This window comes from Quercus robur, chromosome 1, assembly GCF_932294415.1.
Source record: "Quercus robur chromosome 1, dhQueRobu3.1, whole genome shotgun sequence".
Lineage (NCBI taxonomy): Eukaryota > Viridiplantae > Streptophyta > Magnoliopsida > Fagales > Fagaceae > Quercus > Quercus robur.
In genome coordinates, this window is record NC_065534.1 from 1,932,893 (window position 1) to 1,946,251 (window position 13,359).

Below are 13,359 nucleotides of genomic sequence, written 5' to 3' on the forward strand. Positions count from 1 at the left end.
TGGCTTTTTTTTTTCTCCTCCTCTTCTTCTTCTTCTTCTTTCTTTTTCTTTCTTTCTTTCTACTTCAGACCCACTCCACCATGTTCATCCACGCATATATCTATCTAGAAAAAAAACCTACAACTCGACCAAGTCTGAAGACTGATTTTTGAACATGTTGAATGGGTTGGGTTTGCTTAACAGAGGGTTTTCAGACCTACTGTCGATAAATTTCCTGCTTGGTTTGAACGATGATGGTGTTGTTGGTGGTGTGAATAACTTGGATTCTTCGAATAATGGTGAAGAATCGAAAGAGAAGGAAGAAAGAAAAGGGGCATGCGGGTAGGCAATTATCTGTTTGACCCAACACAGTAAATGGGTCCCACTATTTTATGCAAAATTTTGAGTTATAGAGACCAAGAAATGAAACCAAACAAATTTTAGTTTTAAGTGAATGAAAAAATAGAGTTAAAGAAATGAGTTATGGGAATTGAATTTGAGTAGGTCTCAATTACCACCTTTTAACGGTGGGAGAAAAAATCTACAATAATTTGCAATAAACTATAAATAAAGAGCAATTTGTTATGAATAGAGGTCACCTGCAAGTGCAAATAAAAGAACTCATCTAATATAAGCATTTTGCGTGCCAACTCATCATATTATATTCTTCGACTGGTGAATCCCAATACATGTCTGCATTGTTTAAAAAAGGATATTTTTTTCTCCCCACTGAATATATGTAATAGAGAACAAATTAAAGTCAACTTCAACACAGATGATTTGGAGTTAGAAGATAGAGCCCATGACAAATCAAGGCCAATCAATCCCTTTTTCATTCGGATAGTCCAAGATTAGGATTCAGAAATCCATGGGGTCTTTCTTAGTGGATTTCTATAGAGACAAAACTGAAGTACAATACTTTAATTTTGTTTTTTAAGTTTTCCTCTTAAAATTCAGTTATGCAGTTTTTTTCTCATGTGATGTAAATGTATTTTTAATTAAGTACAGCTAACAGCTACATAATTGAATGTTAGGAGAAAAACCTAATGAACAACACCTAAACTTTGTACCTAAATTTTTCCATTTCTATAAAACTAACGTACATCAATTTTAGGATAATAGAATGATTTGGAGACTCTTATATCAATTTTTTTCCCCTATCCCTTAAAAGTTACTATGGCTTTTGAGTGGAGTTGTGATGTATCTTTATGTTAGAACTCATTTCCATTTCCCCTGTGTGTGTGTTTGTTTCTCAAAAAAAAAAAAAAAATTCCCTAAGAGGAATGAAAGTTATAATTGTTAATGCTTTTAAAATTAGTGTTGTTCATCAATATGGAGTTAGATCTTATACGATTAATGAAATATACATTTTATTCACTTTGTTCAATGTTGTTTTAGATTTTATTTCATTTTAATTTCAGTATTGTCATGGGAGACTCTTTAATTGACTTGCAATATATAGTATATTATTAATATCATCTCCTATTTATAAGCATTTTATGCATTTATTATGCATTGAATTCAAATAAAATGATATTTTCTTCGAAACTCATCAAATAGCTTTCACCTTGCATTGCACGGGTTAGCAGTTAGTTTGTTGAAAGTGGATAAAAATATTGTTATACCATAAAAAAATTTAAAGTTTTAAAACACTATACATAAATAAAAAATCTTAGGGAAAAAAATGCCAAATGCAAATGCAAACTTAGGAATACATAAAAAAAATTTTCCAACCGTTAAAATGAGATATATAATTGCAAGTCAATCTATATAAAAGTGATGACACAATTTACCACCCAACAAATTATGAAAAAATTGTTGTAACATTACTCTGGGAAATTTTTATATTTAAGGGCAGTAATACTAGAGACAATTGTTATATTCTTGATAATTTTTATTTTTATTATCAAGTTAAGACATCAATTAGTTTATAGTGTAAATCGAGTTTGAACATCATATCTATTATTCGAGGATAAAAGATTTTATTAATTAGAGTAAATTTCATTAAAATAACCTGAGATTTGGGCTAATACTAAATAGATCCAAAACTTTTCAAAACTAATTAATTTGGTCCCTAAAGTCAACTTAATCCCTAAAATAGTTTTTTTTTTTAAATAACTAATTGTTTAAAAATTAAATTGACTAGTTTTAAAAAGTCTTGAACTTGATTGGTATTAGCCCAAACTTTAGGGTATATTAGTAGAATTTACCCTATTAATTAAGTTAATTAAAAATACATAAAACTCAACCTTAGCTAAGGCTATTTTCCATTCGATAACGAGCCCTATAAATAAATGCAAAAGTAAAACGGTAAAATTTGTAATATTCTGATTTTTTTTTAATTGTTGAAAAAAAGTTTTTATTTTTTATTTTTGACTAAATTTTTTTTTACCAAATAGAAATTCTATTCTAACATAATTTAAATGTATATTATATATATGAAACACACTTCATCCACAGCAGATGTGTCAACTGCCAAATATTTGGCACATCAAACACTAAAAAACCGCCTTTATGAGATGTTCCAAATCTCATAATTTTTGCCACATGTGAATAGTACCGTTCCATTTTGGAACAGTACAGACAAGAATGCTAAAAAAAAAAAGTTTTTTATTCATTTTTCTCTCATCCTTTTTTACTTTCTCATTTCTCTTTCTTTCTTGGTGTTTGGTGGGAGGAGTTAATATATTATTTTAATATGTAGTAAATATTATTTTAATGTATAGAATTGAATAATAAAATATATGATAAATGAGATGTTGTAAAATGTTGTGATAAAATAATAAAGTAGACTTTTAATTTGTCCAAATGACATTTTTTTTTATAGAACATATGCTGTGATGCTGTAAATACTTACGTGTGCGTTTGTTTGCACTTTTAGGAGCTGAATATGCCCATATTACAAAAAGCTGAAGAAAAATTGCGTTTGGCTCAGCCCAAAACGCAACTTTTTGATAAAAGTTGCATTTTGGGCCTAGGCAAAAAATGCGTTCAAAACGCGCAATATTTATGGACCGCAGGAGGTCCATAAATCAAAACGCGCATGCGCGTTTGAACTGTTACTGTTGGGCTGATGGTGAATTACGAAAATACCCATAAATATTCCAATTCTCTCACGCCTGAAGCCTCTCGCCCCTCATCTCATCTCTCTGCTCTCCCTTTGCACGAAGCTCCTCTCACGCCTCCCATCTCAAGCATAATCAAAATACAAACTCAAAAACATAATCTTAAAATTAATCAAACCACAACAATAAAAACAAAAAAATTCTTGCTCTCATAAAACTGATATAATTTAAACAACAAATCTAAAATCAAAACAACAACAGCAAATCAAGAATTAAAAAAAAAAAAAAAAAATAGAACAACAATAAATGATCAAGAAAAAAAAAAAAAAACCGATATGACCCTTGGTTGCATGCACTCCGCAGTGAGGAGGAGGAGCAGCGGTGGCGGTGTGGTGGAGCAAAGACAATTTCTCCTCTCTCCATGCGTGTCTGTGTGTGTTTGAACTTTGAAGATAATGACACCAAAAAAGCAAGCAAGATTATGGAATCAAGTATCACAGAGAGAGCTAGAGAATTTATGGAATCAAGTAAAAAAAAAAAAAAAGTAGAAAATGAGAGAGTCGGAGAGCTTCTGGAATCAAGTGGAAGTAAAGGAAAAAAAGAAGAAGAAAGAATGAGAGAGCTTCTGGAAAGTGGAAGTAAAGAAAAAGAAAAAGGAGAGGATGTACTACTGGACAATGGTATACGTGTGTGGTGAACAAAATGCAAGAGAAAAAAGAAAAGAAAAAGCAAACGTATGATGAAAGAAGGGCAAAAAATTAGAAATCACAATTTAAAAATATTACCACAATATTTTCACAATAAATTTTAAGTAATTAACTAATATTGGTGAGTAAAAATATAATTTCAGTGGTGGATTCAAATTAGAACTAGTAACAACTTTCCATATAAGATTTTGTTATAATTCTTGTGAAAGTATTGCAAAAAATATTGTGGATGTAACACTTTTTGTTGAAAATATAATTGTTGAGAATGAATAGAAAAAGAATAAATAAATATTAAAAAAGAATAAATTTGATTACGAAATAAAAATTAAAAAAGTGGGTAGGCAAAAGATATATGTCACTGTTGATTGTCCAAACAGTACAAAAATTTGTCTAACCTGCTGGAGATGTTCTTATATATACATTGTCCTTTTTGGTAATTTATCCTTCAAACTGCAACTTTTATAAGTACTAGTCAAACACTCAGTTTTTTCAAAAAATACTTTTTAACAACTTTTACCAAACATTCAGCTTTTTGAAAATACACTTTTTCATTATACACTTTTTAAAAACTTCACTTTTTTATTATGCACTTTTACAAAAAATTGAACCAAACTCACCCTAAATCAAACTTTACACTGCACCAACAAACACCTGTACACGTAGATAAAAAAGAAAAAAAAATTATTATCCGCCATTTTTTCGGACTTTGTGAGCATATCCCTAGATATAATTACTCCTCCTTACGCCTTACGCAGACTGACCACTTTGAAGGTAAATCATGTAACAGTTGTGGGAAAAAGAATTTGTAGCGTATATGTTTGAAATGCCGAGGAAGAAGATCAGGATTGTGCCTCTTACTCGCAACTTTCAGAAATACGGTCTGCCTTTGTATGCGGCCGCTTGGGTTTGGTACAAACTTCTAGATCCAGATCCAGATCCAGGTCCATCCACCAGCGATGAAGTTTCCAACGCAAAATCAAAATCGGCTCAGAAGAGCTACATCGTTTTGGCCGGCGGTGGCGGCGAGGGTCGGAGTGGTATCCCAAACGCTGTCCTTCTCGTCGAATTCGATTTCACTGCCAAGTCCCTTTCCAATCTTCCTGTAATACAATTTCTTATTATTCTGATTTCGATTTCAATTTCAATTTTCCGTTTCTGAAATTTATTTATTTATTTACATAGATTTAGGGCTTTTGTTGAATTCGAGGATCAGTAGTAATTGTTAGTATCAAATTGCAATTAGGGTTAGGTCAAATCGCAGTTCAAAGTTTAACACGGACACAGATAATTTTTGAAAATTTTAGGAAACGGCATGGCGGGAATTGGATTAATTATTCAATATATTTTTTAGAAATTAGAATATAAACTAAGAAATAATAGATAAGTGTCGCTCCTGCAGTTTCTCAAAAAAAGAGAGAAGAAAAGAAAAAAAGAAACAGTTGGGACATGCTTGCAGAAATGTCCCGTGTCTGACATGGGTACGGCACCTCAAATGAAGCGTTTGTCTGATAGGTTTTCAAGGTAATAATCTAAGAAGCACGGACATGGGCACGGGCACGGGCACGACACTGTTACATGAGCAATTTTTGAAAAATTATAATATGAAACAGCTGGTACGACACCAATATGACATGGGTACACACTGATATGACAAGGGTATAGCACTCTAAATGAAGTATTTGTGCATCTTAGGTAATAACTATTACAATGTAATAAGAATCTTTATTACGAGGAATATAAGAAAATGGAATAGCTATTTCTATTCATTTGTTTGGTGATAACACATGAACAGAGACCTAAATATGTATTCTAGGATTAGGAGGTGGTAGAATGCCATCATATTTTTATCAAACTTAATAAACTACCATTTTTAAAAAGTTATATTATATGTATATATATACACACTTTTTGTGAATCAGACTTAAGACTTAGTATTTTGTTACATATGTACTGAAAATATTATTTCTTGCGTTAAACATTTTACTTATTAAAAAAAATACTGAAACAAATTATATCATTAATATTGTTTTTTCAAAATTAATAGTTTCATAAACATAAAAAAATAAAATAAAATAAAAATGGATCACATCTTACAACAATATGCTAGTTTCTACTCAAAATATTAAAATAATATTATATATTTTTTAAATTATTTATCATTTAAAAAAAATATCAAAACCAAATTGTATAATCTAGCATGTCTTTTCATATCACTGTGATGTCATTGAATACAGAACCAATAGTGAGAATAAATAAAAATGATTACAGAACCAACGATGAGAATAATGGTGGAGGAGAAAATTGAAGAAGAGCTATAATTGTAGTGAATAACAAAGCATGAAAAAGAAAGTTGTGAATTAGGGACAGGGAGAGAGAGAGAGAGGCTGAGCAGCTGTTTTGCTTGTGTTTTTAGGAATTTTCATTTTTATAGCTATTACACAAGTTAAGGATTAACTGTTACAAAATTTTGCTAAGGAATAGTTGTTCTTCGTTTAAAAGAATAGCTATTCCTAAGGAATAACTATTACTTGTAATAAAAGCACAACCAAACAATTGCATTGTAATTTTTTTGGAATAACTATTACATTACAGGATCTATTACAGTTTACCATACATGCCCTTAGTGCCAAGCTTTTGAGATAGCATTCTGAATTTATGCATAAATTGTCTCTCTCTTTGATTTTCAGGTGTCTAAGTTTGTAACTGCCTCTGATTTGCCATATAGAATGGCAGTTCACCCACGCGGAGATGGTGTCGTTTGTTCATTCCCCAAGAGTTGCAAGTATTCATCTTCTCATGTTTTTGCCTTTGTAAACTCACCAATCATCAGAATTATTGAGAATGAATAATATATCTGTAGTAATAAATAATAGAATGAACTTATCAAAAATAAATAAATAATAGAATGAATTGCATTTGTTGCAATTAAAATCAGTGTTCTAAACTAAGTTTTGTAACTTACAAAGATGTACCATATCAGTGTATCCCATAGCATAAAGGTGAAGGAACTCAACTTTTTTAAAGATGTGCCTGAGTTTTATAAATTAAACCATTAATCGAGCATTTTTAATGCAGATTGTATGTAATAGATGAAGAAAAGAGCGAGGAAATTAAAAAATTAGTTCTAAATCTGTCTGATAAAGTGCTCACCCGGTTGGAAGATGTTGGACAGCAGTTAGCATTAAAGTTTAACAATGAGGGTTCTGCACTTGCTGCTGGTGGTGAGGTAGTATCGTCTTTCACATTTTCTAGACTACTTGTTTGCTGCATAACATTGAGGTGTTGGACAGGAATTAGCATGGATGTTTTTTTACAGATGTCTAATTACAATTTTTATGTGTAAGTTGTATGTGTTGGTTGTGTTTGAATTTTACAAGTTCAAACTTTTGTTAGAAAATACATTGTAGTCATTTCAAATTTTCAATGACCAAATCAGAATATAATTTTGCCTTGTACAACTAATATATTTTCTTTTTTGTAATATTTTACCCCCAGCATGATCAATTCTCTGGTTTTCTTTTCTGATGATCAACATCTATTCAAGCAATGAGTTTTGTGTGTTGTTTAATGAAGTTAACTCATGCTCCATCTATGCCATTGCTGAATCTCTTTTCCAAATGTGTCTTGGTTCATGCAGATGCAGTGGTGGAGCCAAGATCTGACTTGAGGGGGGGGCAAAAATTACATTTGAAATCACATTTATGCATGTGCAAGTGAACACACACATATATATATATATAGTATTTGAGATCAATTTTCAAAATAATAATTCATTCATGTGTATATTAAGCAATATTTGAATGCAAGAAAATTCAAAATAAAATAACATATTCGTTATATTATTTATCTATTAGGGTTTTATTTACATAAAAAATCATTTTGAAATTGTAATTATAAAAATGTTATATCAGAAGGGTTTTGGTTTTGGTTTAAAAAACCATCCTATTTATTAACTATTTATTTGTATAATTTTTAAATGCATTTATTGTATTATATAATATAATAGAAGAAATATTAATAGATTTTTTTGGTGGGGCCAGGCGGGGCAAGTGCCCCCCCCTCGACCCCCCTTGGCTCCGCCCCTATGCAGATGTAAGATGCCATATGACTATCTGAATTTTGTGCACTACAGGATGGAAATTTAAAGGTCATCGAGTGGCCTAGCATGGAAGTTATTCTCGATAAAGCCGGTGCTCATAAATCTGTGAAGGATGTAGATTTCAGGTTGATAGCATGCACTTGAAATATTACTCTTAAATTGCATATCCAAAAAAAGGAAAAGGGGAATTTGTACGTGTTACCTCTTTTATTTGTAATGAAGAGCTTATACTGATACACTGGCTTTGTTGTCTTGCAGCCCTGATGGGAAATACCTTGTCTCCTTGGGAAATAGTGGTCCTGCTAAGGTTTGGGATGTAACTTCCAAAATAGCCGTAACTTCACTGTCAAAGGAAAATGTGAGCAATTAATTAAAATTCCGTCATGAGGGAAAATCTTTTTATTCTGAACTCTAGTTGAATTAGAATGATACTTGGCTTTCTAAGTTGACAACTGCATCTAGTCAAGTAGATTTGTTTGATGGTTTTAACATGCAATGCAGTTTAATTTTCAATTGTATGGTTATTAAATATCAACAAGCAGAAGAGGATTGTATTATTAAAAACTTCAAAAATAATGAGTTGGCTAACCTACTGGCTAAATGTATGTAGAAATCAGAATATCATATGCTAGATATACTATAAAATAAAAGTTACAACATGCTATGGTCACACCAAGTGGACTCTCTCTCTCTCTCTCTCTCTCCCTCTACACTATTATCAAAAGTTTATAAAAATTTTGAAAAAAAATTCAGTTTGCTTTTAATTTTTTTTAAATGTACAAAAAAAATTATTTTATTTTATTTTACTAACAAAAAAAAGGGTCTTACACATTGTGCTTGCATTATGTGGTTCAATATAAAAAGACATATTATATGACATGTTTTTGCCATGTAGCATAGTGTAAGTATACTAGTTCGTATATTAGAACTAGTAATAATCTATTGCATTATAATTTTTGTATTTGATAGAAACTTTATTTTAAATGATGATATGTGCCATGTAATTTAAAAGTAACTTCTGTTCTTTAGTTTTTACTATCTTTTTTATTGTTTAATTCCAGTTATATATTATTGAAATATTTTATTTTTCTTGCATATGATTTTATATTAGTGTGTATCTCACAGATATAATATTAGTACATCTTTTAAAAGTCTTAGTGCTTTTCCTTTGATTTGATTTGATAATTCTTCTAGCATCTGGTTGAACTAATAAGATTTGTTAACATACAGGATGAGGTTTTCTGCTTTTGTAGATTTTCTGAGAGTAATGATATGAATCAGGTCCTATATATTGCTGCAGTGACAGGTGAAAATCAGACCAGTTTCTAAAAGAAGTTACAGTACCGTTTCATGAGCTGACCATTGTGATTATTATTCTACACAGGTAAAGGTGGAAGCATTGTAACATGGGATACAAAAACATGGAAAAGGATGGGATCAAAGACTGTAGTTCGTGACACAATTTCCGCCTTTAGTGTTTCACCAGATGGAAAGCTCCTTGCCTGGTAAAAACTTGATTGGCTAGTTTCAAGTGCTCAAGGAGATGAATTTTCACCTCCCTCATGGTTTTATTTTTTAAGTTTTGTATCTTTTATGTATGTGATTGTGCTTTTTATCTCCAACAATTCTCCCTTCTAGAGTAATCTACCGTAGAGAATCTCTGATCTCTCAGTCACTGGTCAAGACTTGAGAAAGAATATAATTTAAATGCATTTGAAGACATTTTGCAATGGTTTGGTTTCTAAGACCATTGGCTTAAGGAAAATTATGACAGCAGCTGTTGCTGCCTTCAAGTTCAGCCTTTCTTTTCAATAATCAACACCTGTTTCCAGTCTTGAAATGGCTAAAATTAACTTGCTTGGTCCAATCCTTTGTGGAAAGGATTTCCTTTATTTCTGAAAAAGAAAACTTTTTTTCTTCCATTACAATATTTACTGTTCATGCTCATACAATGCATCTTCTTGAACACTTAACTTTTCCTCCCTTTGATTGGTTGACATGCAGTGGGACAACTCAAGGAGACATTTTTATTTTAAATTCATCCAGTAAGCAGGTTCAGACAATTGTTAGGAAAGCACACCTTGGCTTTGTAACTGCACTTTCATTCGCACATGACTCAAGGTTGTAAAAAAAAAAAATCTGCATTTTGCTTCTTAATAACAATAATGCTGCAACTTTTCCTTTAATTGATTTGACAGTGAAGCATCTAAACTCTGAATGCAGGGCTTTGGCTTCTATTTCCCTGGACTCAAGTGCAAGAGTAACACTATTCGAGGAAGAGGATAAAACTGGTACATGCCTCCCTAGATTTTCTGTTGGGCTGGGTTGGGTTGGGTTGGCAATGGACAAACTGCCATTTACCCTCTAAACTTTTTTGTTGGGACAATTGATAATTTAACATAGTATCAGAGCAAGAAATCTTAAATTTGATACCTAACTTTGCTATACCTCCCATTTAAAATGTTAAAAATCTCTCGTGTTAAACCCACTTATTAAGTGGGAGTTTAGGCCCATTTGTGAGAGGGAGTATTAGAATTATTATTAAATTCATCATTTTCTAACAGTTTAAGCGTTTGGGACAGCTGGTAATTTGACACATGCCAAGATACCGAGAACAACAAAAAACAAGTGAGATCTGACGAAGAACCTCTGAGATCTAATGACCATCACTTAGAACTAAAACAACCTCCGAGATTGGAGGAGGTTTTTGGTAACCCTCAACAGACTGCTGCCGAGAACAAAAAAACAAAAGCCAACCTTTGAGATTAACCATAGCCAAGAAAAAGCCACTAGCAACACAAAATGTGTTGACTATGACAAACAACCTACGAGATCCGATGACCACCCCAAAGCAAATGCAAGAAAGAGAGAACACCAGGGATTACTTGGTTTGGCCAACGGCCTACATCCATAGGATAAAGTCTTCGTGGCTACATATCTCTTTATTGTTTACTCAATTTAACGATTACCTTGAACCCTTAACAGAGTATATATAGAGGCTAAAAGCTTGGATTAGCCCTACATGGGCTTACAACATAACTAGGCCTCTTGAGCCATTACATCAACTCAATATCATTTAACACTCCCCCTCAAGCTGGAGCATAAAGTCATACAGGTCCAGCTTGTAATAAATAAACTTTAAACAACTTCTACAAAGTGCCAACTTGCTTTAAGAGGCTGAAAAATGATATGAACTGGCCAAAACTTAAGGGAACCAACCAAAAACCTGAGATGAATTGGCTGAAGTTCTTCAATACCAAATAGGTAACCAATTAGAGGTTTTATAGGGGCTAGGTTTTCCTTATCATGGATAAGGGAGAGGCAGAAACTATACCCAAACAAAAAAAGGTATTTGCCAAATAACTTTTTATCCTATCCAAGATAGGGAATAGCCAAATACTTGTACCCGAACAACCCCTTATCCATCAAACAAGTTTTATTCCTTTACAAGATTGAGTTATCCTTATCTTGGAAAGGGAATACTTAAGCCTTGAACCGAACAAGGGTATTCCTTGTCAACTTTGACCAACAACCATGTTGGTAGCCTCAGAACTCGCCAGCGACCATAGTGGTGGCAACCAACAACTTTGGTGACAACAACAGCCAGCAACCATTGAGAGAACCACCCTGAGACCACCAGAAAAGCCACTGCAATCTCCAGCGAGCAACCTCCATGACTAGATTTGCCAAGACTTATCGGAAATGCCGAAAACAACATCCTACAACAACAAAAAATCCACCGAGAAACGTCTGAGAACAACAGAAACAACTGAGATCAGTGGAGGATGGTTAGAAACCACCACCGATCCACCGAGAACAAAAATAGAGGCCAACCACCGAGATTTACCAAGCTGTGTTACGGGTCAAATTTGGATCTTGGGTCAGAGTTGTTCCTTCAGGTTGGATCCACAACACCACCACCACCACAACCAACAACAACAATGAACAGCCACTGGCAACGGCAACGAGACAACAAGCTGAGAACAACCACTAGCAACCACAACCACCAAGACCTACCAACAACCACCGATAACACTACAAAAGCAATTGGCCACAGGAAAGTGGCTCTAATACTATATTAAAGATGAGAATAAAATAATATAAAGAAGCAGAAGCAAGAAAGAGAAAAGGATATGAGGTATTACGTGGTTCTGCCAATAGCCTACATCCACGGGATAGAGCCCTATCGGCTACATTTTATTGTATACTCAAGTCAACAATTACAGTGAACCCTTAATAAGGTATATATACACAAGTCAACGATTACAGTGAACCCTTAATAAGGTATAGATAAGAGCTAGGCTTTATCCCGTGGATGTAGGCTGTTGGCCGAACCATGTAATCCCTCGTGTTCTTCTCTCTTTTTTTCTTCCGCTTCTCTATGTTATTTTATTCTCATCTTTAACACTGTTGATAAAACCTGACTGAGCTCTCATTGGGTACAAGTGAGCTGTGCGAGGACTCAAAGCATAATGAACCCCAAATAAATTTGACTTCTAGGTCTTTTACAGAGTTAGAAACTAAAAAATATTCAGGACCTCTATACCTAAAGGGGATAGAGGAGTCTCATTTCCTGAAGGGCTCATAAGCAAAACACTTGTGAAAGATTATTGAAAGCAAAATACACTCTCAAAGGGTATTGGTTGGAAAACTTAATTTCTACGATGAATCGGATGTATGCATCTTTTCTCTCACAAAATGTAAGCCCCACAATTATGTGGGACCAACATTTTGTGAGAGGGACAAGATACATTTATCTAATACACAAGATACCTTCAACTCTTTTTTCTACATTTTAATTTATCTTGTGTTGACTTGGGATTTCCTTTCATTTCTTGGTGTTGTTTTTTTTTAATGTTTTTAATTTCAATTTTTCAGGAGGATTGAGCTTGTGGGCCATTGTACTCGTCCTTTTACTTGCCGTTGTTGTGTATTTTATGATGAGTCAAGGAATCCTTAGCTAGAGGTTACAAAAATAATGTGCATTTCAAAAATGTTGTTTGATTCTGTAATATGATGCACTTTGGAAATTACCCTTAATGCTGCTTTCGAGTTCAGATCGTGATTTTATTCAAACCTTTGGTGATGGTATTGCTATAGTAATGACTCCCTCCAGAAGAATAAGATGATAAAAGTTGCATGCAAACTAGATCCGTTATTTACTTTAATGTCTCATGTCATAATTCTTGGATCCGTGAAATTCATGATATGCTGTACACTCAATCGATGGGTACAAAGATTAGTGGTTATTTGGAATCTCATTTTGAAATCTCATTATTTTGAAATATACTTTTCTAAACCTCAAATTTTTTTTAGGTACACGTCATTTTCAAGGTGAAAAATACCTTCTCTCATATAATAACAAGCCTCACAAATTAAATTCTTAGTAAAACACGCTCTGGTAGTTAAGGGTGAAGATATTGCCGGTCAACAAATTAATGTGACTTGTGAAGTACAACAATTATTGAGAAATAATCGAGTTAGAAAGTATCAACAACAACTGGTTTTA

General features: G+C 32.9%; 1 protein-coding gene across 1 annotated transcript; it reads left to right on the forward strand.

Annotated features, from left to right (window-relative positions):
• The first annotated feature begins 4,449 nt into the window (after positions 1–4,449).
• Positions 4,450–12,996, forward strand: LOC126715199 (SEC12-like protein 2). The gene is made up of 10 exons (XM_050415694.1): positions 4,450–4,853; positions 6,439–6,533; positions 6,827–6,977; positions 7,884–7,975; positions 8,109–8,208; positions 9,081–9,156; positions 9,235–9,355; positions 9,855–9,971; positions 10,074–10,141; positions 12,729–12,996. Exons 1-10 carry the CDS (start codon positions 4,566–4,568, stop codon positions 12,812–12,814), a joined length of 1,194 nt encoding a protein of 397 aa, XP_050271651.1. The 5' UTR covers positions 4,450–4,565; the 3' UTR covers positions 12,815–12,996.
• Positions 12,997–13,359: the final 363 nt, after the last annotated feature.

Excerpts from the sequence above, each read along its gene's own strand:
- LOC126715199 (XM_050415694.1), top strand. The coding sequence starts at position 4,566 with ATGTTTGAAATGCCGAGGAAGAAGATCAGGATTGTGCCTCTTACTCGC. Across the intron at positions 4,854-6,438 it reads AGTCCCTTTCCAATCTTCCT|GTGTCTAAGTTTGTAACTGC; the intron begins GTAATACAATTT and ends TTTGATTTTCAG. Across the intron at positions 7,976-8,108 it reads GTGAAGGATGTAGATTTCAG|CCCTGATGGGAAATACCTTG; the intron begins GTTGATAGCATG and ends GTTGTCTTGCAG.